Source organism: Pagrus pagrus (genome assembly GCF_965226575.1).
Source record: "Pagrus pagrus genome assembly, chromosome: 20".
In the NCBI taxonomy this organism is placed as follows: domain Eukaryota; kingdom Metazoa; phylum Chordata; class Actinopteri; order Spariformes; family Sparidae; genus Pagrus; species Pagrus pagrus.
The window spans coordinates 167274-177500 of record NC_140207.1 but is presented as its reverse complement, the minus strand read 5'-3'; the positions used below and the strand labels follow the sequence as shown (position 1 = coordinate 177500).

At 45.4% G+C, this 10227-nt stretch overlaps 1 protein-coding gene across 1 annotated transcript in view; it reads right to left on the bottom strand.

Moving 5' to 3' along the window:
- The window catches only part of arhgap28 (Rho GTPase activating protein 28), a gene marked incomplete at its 5' end in the record, with an annotated part of 8071 nt that extends 3915 nt beyond the window's left edge, over positions 1–4156 (bottom strand). Inside the window, 8 exons of the mRNA XM_084341109.1 lie at positions 7–98; positions 357–495; positions 729–927; positions 1198–1249; positions 2451–2562; positions 2789–3009; positions 3082–3278; positions 4086–4156. Coding sequence (XP_084197235.1) covers positions 7–98; positions 357–495; positions 729–927; positions 1198–1249; positions 2451–2562; positions 2789–3009; positions 3082–3278; positions 4086–4156 — 1083 coding nt within the window. The remainder of the gene's footprint in view (positions 1–6; positions 99–356; positions 496–728; positions 928–1197; positions 1250–2450; positions 2563–2788; positions 3010–3081; positions 3279–4085) is intronic.
- Positions 4157–10227: the final 6071 nt, after the last annotated feature.

Genomic DNA, 10227 nt, shown 5'->3' with positions numbered 1-10227 from the left:
CTTCACCTTCTGAAAGACAACAGGAACTTTGATTCCTGGAAACGTCTTCCTGTCGTTGTCCAACAGCGAGTTCAGAGGAACACCGAACACGCCTCTGTCTGATGAAGAGACAGACAGACAGGTCAGACAGACAGACATGCAGGCAGACAGACAGGTCAGACAGACAGGTCAGACAGACAGTCACATAATTTGTTGTGTTTTCTTCATAAAGGTCTGGTGATGACTGTTCATTGGAGTGATATTCCACCAACTGTCCAATCAGCTTCCTCCTCTGTGTGACACCTCATTGGTTTAACCTCTGACCCCTCAGCTGTGTGTTGTCTCGTCTCAAACTGTGATGTAAAAATGAAACACACCCCGTGTCCGGTGGCGTGGTGGGCGGGTGCGTTTGGTTTGGACGCCCAGAGTGTGCAGGAAGGTGGAGAGTTCAATGTGACAGATGAAGCCAAGACGGACGAGGTCACCTGACGACAGGTCGTCTGCCCAGGTGAGACCCTGAGAGGGTGAGACAGGTACAAACTACACACACACACACACACACACACACACACACACACACACACACATACAAATAACAATAACATTTCATCAACAAAAACAAAAAGAACGTGATTATCTACTGAACAGGACAAATAACAACAACAATAACAACAACAATAATAATAATAGTAATAATAACAGGAGGGATCAGTGTTGTGTTGAGCAGCAGGAGGTCAGAGGTCACTCACTGGCAGGTCATCACTGTCATCTCCATGGAAACTCAGGCAGTCCCAACAAGTCCCGCCCTGTTTGTGTTCAGCCACGCCCTCTGAGTACGGAGAGTCCCGCAGCAACCAATCAGCTCGTCTCATCTGAATGACAGGCAGTGAATGTGTGTGTATTGGGGAGTGTGTGTGTGTTGGAGAGTGTGTGTGTGTCGGTGAATGTGTATGTGTCGGAGAGAGTGTGTGTGTTGGGGAGTGTGTGTGTGTTGGGGAGTGTGTGTGTGTTGGAGAGTGTGTTTGTGTTGGAGAGTGTGTGTGTGTCGGTGAATGTGTGTGTGTCGGTGAATGTGTGTGTGTCGGAGAGTGTGTGTGTGTTGGGGAGTGTGTGTGTGTTGGGGAGTGTGTGTGTGTCGGTGAATGTGTGTGTGTCGGTGAATGTGTGTGTGTCGGAGAGTGTGTGTGTGTTGGGGAGTGTGGGTGTGTCGGGGCTGACGGGTGTTCAGGTAGTTGATCCTCAAACAGAAACGTTTGAAGAGTCGGTCGAACTGGAGGCACGAAGAGAAACACAGAAAATAATGAGAAGGAACCATCACAACCTCATCTGACCGTTAATGGACCACTAGGACTTCCTACATAACAAGCAGAACCCTGTAATTGACACTGAAACACGAAGAACCACTTAAAGGACCACTATGATCACCTGGAGGAGAACTGGAACCCCTTTAAAGACCACTCATCCCGTCCATAGAACTGTGACCGGCTGAAGGACCTTTACGCTCATTTGAGTCACCTCAACATGAACCAAATGGACCTGTAGAACTACCTAAGAAACCTCTACAACCACCTGAAGACACACTCGACCCTCCTACAGGAAACTACCTCAGTTACAAGAAGAACCATAAAAACAACCAGAACAATTTACAGGACCACTAGAACATCCTACAGTACCATTAAAACCACCTCAGTTACAACAAGAAGTAAACTTGTTCGGCCTACAAGGAGGGCGACCAGGACCGGGAGGTGTGCTGCACCAACAACAGCCTGACCTGGTCCTCAAAACCAGAAAGACCAATGAGCTCATCGTGGACTCATGAAGACCAAAGACGTCACATACACACCCATCTGTATGAATGGGACAGAGGGCGAGTCCAGTTTCACCAGCTTCTGCCTTTCTGAGGGACACTAAAGAACGTTCTCCTCGTGTTCTGGGGAACTTCCACCACTGGACCATCGAAAACATCCTGACTGCATGACAGCGTGGCACGGCAAGAGCTGTGTCTCTGAGGGTGGAGAATACTTACCAACACATCACCGGTTCTCCATCCTGCCACTGATGCACCAGTACCATCAGAGACATGAACACCAGAGGACTGCATTAGTGTCCACTAAGTCCGCATTGGATCACTAGAACACTCTCAAAGAAAGTTAGAACTTCCTGAAGGACCTCTAGGACCACCTACAGAAAAGTTGGAACCTCCCAAAGGTCCATTTCAACCTTGTAATGGACCTCTAGGACCACCTAGGGGACAGGAACCACCTAAAAGGCCAGCAGAACCTGCTACAGGATTATTAAAACCACCTCAATCACAACAGCTACAAGAAGGACAATTACAACCACCTGGACCTCTAGCACCACCCACCGGACCAGTAGAACATCCTAAAGAACCACTAGAGCCTTACTAATGACCACTGCAGAGTCCTACAGTACTCCTGAGCAGATAGACAGGTGAGCAGACAGACAGGTACCTCTGTGAGTGTTTCGGCGGATGGTTTTGGTGGTGGTGTGGTATCGACTCGGCGGTGGCTCAGCACGGTGAGAGGGAGGGGAGGGGCATCTGTCCGCTGAGTCATCATCAGGCTGGTATTATGTGAGAGTATGAGAGTGTGTGAGTGTGTGTGTGTGTGTGTGTGTGTGTGTGTGTGTGTGTGTGTGTGTGAGAGAGAGAGAGAGAGACAGAGAAAACGCTGAGTCATGACTGTTTCAACTTCAACCCAGAATTCACTTTAATTTCTCTGGTCAGAGATGCAGACTCCAGACATTGTGTGTGTGTGTGTGTGTGTGTGTGTGTGTGTGTGTGTCCCACCTCAGTGAAGATGTCTCGGACGTCTCTGATTGGCTGCCTGTTTCGTGTCTTCAACGTCTCGTTGTAGTTGTCCAGCCTCTTCCTCACCGTGGCGGCTTGTTGCCGTGTCAACGTGGACAACAGCACCTCGGCCGGAGGCGGAGACGCCTCTTCTAACGAGGAGCCCGTCACCAGGGACGATAGCCCCGCCTCTGTCAGCCACGCCTCCTCCAGCTCCACCTCTGCAGGTAAACAAAGATGGGTAGAAGTCACACAGAAAGACGATGTCTCACTCTGCTGTCAGCTTGACTTACCGTCCATACTCTTCCTCTCTTCTTCCTCTTCCTCTTCCTCTACCTCTTCCTCTCCCTCCTTCTCCTCCTCGATGCTCCGCACTTCTCTCCAGTAGGTTTCCATGGCGATACGCCGGGGGTCAGAGGTCACTGTCTGAGGAGGAGGAGGAGGGGTGGAGGAGGTGGAGAGGGAGGTGGTAGGAAGAGACGACAACATCCTGGAAGTAGATCCCGTCAGCCAATCACAGAGTCAGACAGAGGAAATAGATCCCGTCAGCCAATCACAGAGTCAGACAGAGGAAGTAGATCCCGTCAGCCAATCACAGAGTCAGACAGAGGAAATAGATCCTGTCAGCCAATCACAGTCAGACAGAGGAAATAGATCCTGTCAGCCAATCAGAGTCGAACAGAGGAAATGAAGGTGTTGTAGCTTTGTGAAGTTTTTTGTTAAATTTTAAAGGGTAAAGCGATGAAGTTTAGTTGAACTGAGACAGAATCAGACTGAAACCAGCAGCTGACAGAGACGCAACTGTCTGATCTCTCAACATATCAATATGTAATCACTAATAATCAATATGTAATCACTAATAATCAATATGTAATCACAGTCATCAGTTTGTTGAAGGTGTGAATCTGTGTGATCTTCTCAGTTTGCGTTCTTGTGGTTTTTGGAGGAACTCAGCTGAGCCGACATTAAATATTCATAGTGTGTGTGTGTGTGTGTGTGTGTGTGTGTGTGTGTGTGTGTGTAAAAGGAAGTCAGCCTCTTCCTGTGTATTGATCAGTATGTGTGTGTTGGTCTAATGGTTTTGGTTCCCGGGGGAAGACTGAGTGGGGTGCACAGGCTAACGCTAGCTGCTTCTGTGTGTCCATTAGGAGGAAATGGACGTGTCAGCCAATCAGAGCAAAGTGTTTTCACTCAGGTCCTCAGACAGTAATCTGACCTGGTTATTCCTGCTGCAGAGTGAGACGTTAAATCCTCTCAAAATCACATGGACTTCACCAGACTGGCTCTGGATCCTGACCGGTTCTCCAGACTGGGTCCTGACTGGCTCTCTAGACTGCACTTAGGACCGATGTGGATCAGGTCCTCCATAGTTTAAATGTGTTTTTGACGAGTCATTAAAGGACAATCATGTTTGCTGACATTCTGATTTTCTGAAGGAAGTGTCTGGTCCAGAACGAACTCCTTTAGATCTGGTCTCGCTGTGTGATCCAGGTCCCGTGGAGCTGCTACTCAAACTGGTTTATCTGATCAGATCTGAGCTGAATAACAGATCCAGACCCTTGTTTAATGTCTCCGTCCAGGACCAGAGCCCAGACCAGCAGCCTGTCGATGGTCCATCAGACTGGTTTCTGATTCTTTAATAAAAATGAGCCAATCAGAGAGCTGGACAGAGGAAATAGATCCTGTCAGCCAATCAGAGAGCTGGACAGAGGGTTACAGTTTGATACTTTCTAATGAATGATGTTAACATTCTGGACTGTTGTTGTCAGTTTGTGTTTGTAGTTCCTCTCTAGTCGTTTGTAGTTCGTGGGAAGTCATCAGTCTCGAGTGCTGCTGATGGAGGAACATCATCAGACCTGATCGACCAATCAGATTTCATTATTTCTTCAGTTGTTTGATTGTTGGAACATTTAAAGTGACTGGGTCGTTGTGTTTCATCTGTATGTGCTCAAACATCCTGCTGCGTATATTTTCATAGATAGACTCAGTTGTGGTGGGAAGAGAAACGATGACGACTCCTAGTCATCAGGAAAGACTTGATATCAGTGCTGACCTTTTCATGAAGGTGGATGAAGGAATGACAGACGGAGGCTCAGTTCTAGTCCAAACATCTGATTCTGACGCAAAGAAGCAAGCAGCTGGTCTGTTTATCATATTTTGAGGTGACAGCGACACATTATCAGAGGATTCATGTCAACAGGAACAACAGTAATTCTATTCTTATTAGTCATGTCAAGAGTTCAACAGGGATCGGTGTTTTTCAGTATAATGGCAGAGACAGGAACATTGTGTTTTTCATTTTAAAGGTATAAACAGTGTTCATGTAAATGTGGTTGTTGGATCGTTTCTCTTTGTTGGAACATCACGTTTCGTTCTTCTGTCACAGAATCACTGAAAAGAATCTTTATGTTTAAAGGCGTCGTGCTGAATTCAGAACAATTCAGTGAACCGGATCCAGACTCAGACCAGATCCAGTCAGACTATAAGTCCTGGATCTGGATCACTGTGCCTCTGGACTCTATTTTGTAAACAAAGTTACTCAGGACCAGAACCAGACTCAAACTCAGAACCCAACTGTGAGTCGTGTTGGCTGCAGATTAAAGTCTGAATCATTTCACATGTTCTCTCTAATCACATCTCTACCTCTCTCTACCACCCTCTCTCTCCATCAATACTCCTGTCACAATATACCACCAATATGTCATCAATACACCACCAATATGTCATCAATATACCACCAATATGTCATCAATACACCACCAATATGTCATCAATACACCACCAATATGTCATCAATACACCACCAATATGTCATCAATATACCACCAATATGTCATCAATACACCACCAATATGTCATCAATATACCACCAATATGTCATCAATACACCACCAATATGTCATCAATACACCACCGATATGTCATCAATACACCACCAATATGTCATCAATATACCACCAATGTCATCAATATACCACCAATATGTCATCAATACACCACCAATATGTCATCAATACACCACCAATATGTCATCAATACACCACCAATATGTCATCAGTTCATAACATTCAATAAAGACATGAAGAGAAGAAACACTCACGTCCGTTCAGTCGGCTGCTCTCCTCAGTGTGGAGACATGAGGGTGGGGGTGGGAGGGGCCACGGGGTGGGAGGGGCCACGGGGTGGGAGGGGCCATAGGCTGGGAGGGGCCACGGGGTCACAGAGAGGGGAGGGGAGGAGGAGGAGGGGGGAGCTCAGCTGGACACCAGCAGCTCACCAGCTCAGACTGGGAGTGTTGGAGAAATCCTCCATCAGCTGTTTGTCCCATACTGAAGGAATCCAGCACCTGTTAGCCTAGCTTAGCACAAAGACTGGAAGCAGGAGGAACTGTTAGCCTAGCTTAGCACAAAGAGCTGAGGTGATAATCAGTCAGTAACATTTGATGTTTACAGGACATTACAGAGGCTATAGGACCAAATAAGGACATCAGGACATGAGCCATCATGTGAATCTGCACTCAGAGTGGGCGGGGCTTCTGGAGTTACCAGTCAGACATTTTACCTGGAGCGCCCCCTGAAGTCAGACGCACCTCGCCAACCCCTCCCTCAAAATCCAAGATGGCTGCTCTGTGTATCATCAGCTTTGAAGGCCTAAGAAGAAACTGTTGATTATCCGTCTGACACACAGGAGGCTGCGACGTCTGTCTGTGGACGCTTCAGTGTGTGTCACGTGTTCTTATCAACTGCTAACACTGGCTAACACAGGCTAAAGATGGCTAACACTGGCTAACAAGAGCCAACCTGACTAGAACTGGTTCTGACACGTTGTACTGGACCGTCATTCCAGATCCGACCTCTGGGTAAATGGAAGGAACCATAAAACCAGAGTTTGTGAGCTTAAACTCAAAGGGGGCGGGGCTTGTCTTCTGAAGTGGGCGGGACTAACCAGAAGTTGTTCAATTAACAGCTGAAATTGATCAGAAGTTGTTTTATTGATCATTTATCACAAATGTTTTTACAGAACCAGCTTCAGATCTCAGACTCATTTATTTAATAAGATTCTTTCAGCACCACTGATCCGATAAACACCAACCCATCACAACTGCTGTCTGAACACATGGACGGAAAAACTCTGTAAAACTTTATTTAAATCACAGAATTTATTTGTTGTTCCGACACATTTATGTCTCTCTGTCTGTCAATTCAAAGGAGCTTTATTGGCATGAAAGTTTAACAACAATGTTGCCAAAGCATCAAAACACAACTCGTCCAAACATTCGGACAGAACACAACAAATAACAACATGAACACAAACACAACATTAATATTGATTTACATTAATTATATATACAGTGTGTGTGTGTGTGTGTGTGTGCGTGCGTGCGTGCGTGTGTGTGTGTGCAGCAGGTATGCCCTGTCTCCTTCTCCCAGCAGTATTTTAATGTTGAGAGGTGGTTCAGCTCTTTGGACTCAGATTACAGAGTTGAACTTGTTAAAATAAATGTTCCTGGTGTCGCTGAATGTTTTACATTGTAGGAGAAAGTGCGTCTCTGTCTCAGCCTCACCTGTCGAGCAGTGACCACATGTTGTGTTGTCTTTTGGTTGCCATGATTGTTTGTGTCTTCCTGTTTGGATTGTCAGTTTGTGGTCACTGAGCCTGTACTTGGTGAGCATCTGTCTCTGCTTCCTATCTCTGACAGTAGAGATGTTCTGCTGACTCATCATGTTTTTAGGGCGAGATAACGTTCTGATCCACTTTGGCTTTTAGTTTCTTCTCTCCAGTGTTGCAGGTTTCTTTGCATTGTGTTATAATGTGTTGACTCTGGTTGTGTTGGGAGAGCAGTGTTGTTGTGAGGCTGTCAGACTGTCTGAGAGGGGCAGTCAGCCTCAGGACCAGCTGACAGAGGGGACTCTTCTCTGGGCTCAGCTCAGAGTCTGGAGGGCTTTGGAGTGGAGGCGTCTCTGGCTGGACTTCAGCTGGTTAACAAGTGGAGCGTTCTCTGTTGAATGTTAATTATCAGCGGGTCTCTGCCTCATTCTGCTCTACATGCATTTGTTGGTGTGTTTCTGTGTAAAATGTGTCTGCAGACTTCTGCATGTAAAGACTCTGTTGGATGTTTGTCCCAGCGGGTTCAGTTCTGATGACTGAGTGGACCCAGACTTCACCACCGTACAGCGCAGTGGGCTGGATGACACCATCAAACCTCTGAAGCCAGATTCTGACTGGAGTTTGTAAATGATAAATGTTCTCTTAGTTGCATGTCGGGCTCTTCAGCTGCTTCCTTCAGTGCATCACTGCCATGTTGAAGCTCCCTGATGCTGTCATGTTATACCAAGGCAGGTATAACTCATGCTGCGTTCACTGACATGATTATTTATGGTAAACTGGTGTTTGTTCTCCTGACATCTGGGGCGTTTTTGAAAGATCATGACATTAGTTTTCTTCATGTTTGCTGCCAGGGCCCAGTTCTGACAGGACTTTTCTACTATGTCCAGCTGCTGCTGTGGTCCTTGTTCAGTAGGAGACAGTAGGACAACAGAGACTTCAGCTCTGTATCGAGGAGGGAGAGGCCAGGAGCAGCACACTGATCCAACTCAGCAGCACCTTCATTTATATACATGTTGAACAGAGTGGAGTTAAACTGCAGCCCTGGCGTTCACCTCTTCTCTGGTGAAGACTTCAGTTTATCTCCTATTTTAACAGCACACATATTTTCCAAACACATTGATTTAACCAGATGGTGCATGTTGCCCCCTGTACCACAGTGTAGCAGCCTGTAACAGAGCCCTTCATGCCGAACAGAGAGAGAAATCAATGAAACAAGTGAATATCTGACCATCTTTTGTTTGGTGAACATGTTTGTTCATTAAAGTGTGAAGGGTCTGTACATGGTCGGTGGTGCGGTGTTTTGGGAGGAAGCCAGTTTGACTTTTACTGAAGATGGAGTCCTCAAGGAAATCTGGTTTTCTGTTATTCAGAATACTCAGAATGATTCACCTGGACAGCTGCTGACACAGAGGCCACGCTAGTTATCAGGTCTGATGTGTCCCCACGCTTATGAATGGGGGAAATGAGCCCTTTGCACCAGATGTGAGGAAAACATCCGACTGTAACACAGTGTTGAACAGCTGTAACACTGCAGCCGGCAGCTCTGGCTGCTGCAGAGAGCATTTGGTTTTTAATGCTGTCTGGACCACAAGCTTTCCTCGGCTGGAGACATTTAGTCTGTCTGTCTCTCTCTCTCTGTCTCTCTCTGTCTCTCAATTCAATTACATTTAATTCAATTCAATTCAATTTGCTTTATTTGCATGAATGTCACACAGACTATGTTGCTAAAGCATAAAGGGTCAATTAAACAGGACAAAAATACACTTCATCAGTTAATATATACATATATAAATAGAGTGAAATTTAAGAAAAATAAAATAAGAAAATAATTGTGTGTGTGTTCGTGTGTATGTTTCTGTGTGTGTGTGTGTGTGTGTGTGTGTGTGTGTAAAATAATATATATATATAAAATAATAAGTGATAATGAGAATAAGGATAGTATGAACAAACAGAAAGTCTTTACATTGAAACATGTCTTCATGTGGGACATGCAGTGACATGTCCTCCTGCTGGTCCTACAGCAGAGCCGTCTTCTCCCAGAAGGACTGGGATTAACTTGTCTTGTTGGAGGAAGTCGGGATCTTTTCTTTAAATTTGGGAAATAATTCTTCTCTAGTTTCTTTGTATTTGGGACAGTTTGTGAGAAAGTGAGTCTCTGTCTCTACGTCTCCAGTGTCTCAGTGGACACAGGCTCTTTTTGCTCTTCCAGCCATTCTCTTTTATGGCGACCAGGTTCAATGGCCAGTTTATGGTCACTGAGTCTATATTTCGTAAGGGTTTGTCTTTTTTGGGATTTTTTTATTTGGGTTAAATATTCGGCCAATTTGAATTCTCTGTCCAGTAAATTACAACATTCTAATTTATTGATTGTTTGAGTTTCTGTTTTCCATTGTTGGCAATATTTTTGTTTATTATCTTTGTCGATTTGTTTTATTTGTGAGTCTGGAATTATTTCTGTGTCATTTTGACTTCAGTCTGATTTCCTCATTTGTCCCATTCCAGGTGTTATTATCTGGGTTCAGACAGACCTGCTCTGTGCTGGTATGAGTCGACGTCAGACTCCATCAAGTGCTTCCAACATTTAATAGTTCTCTTTTTGGTTTTGATTAAGAGGGGAACGGGCCCAGCTCTGCTCTGCAGCCGTGGTTTGTGGTTTCTGTTTTTGCAGAATTCAAGATGCACTTTTTCAGTCCCAGTGCTCTTGTTTAATTAAACTTCACTTCCATAAAGGAGGATTGGTTCAATAAGACTTTGGAAAATTTTAAGCCAGATCTTAATTGGGGGGTTTAATCTGAATAGAACTTTTCGTATACTGTAATATGCTCTGCGGG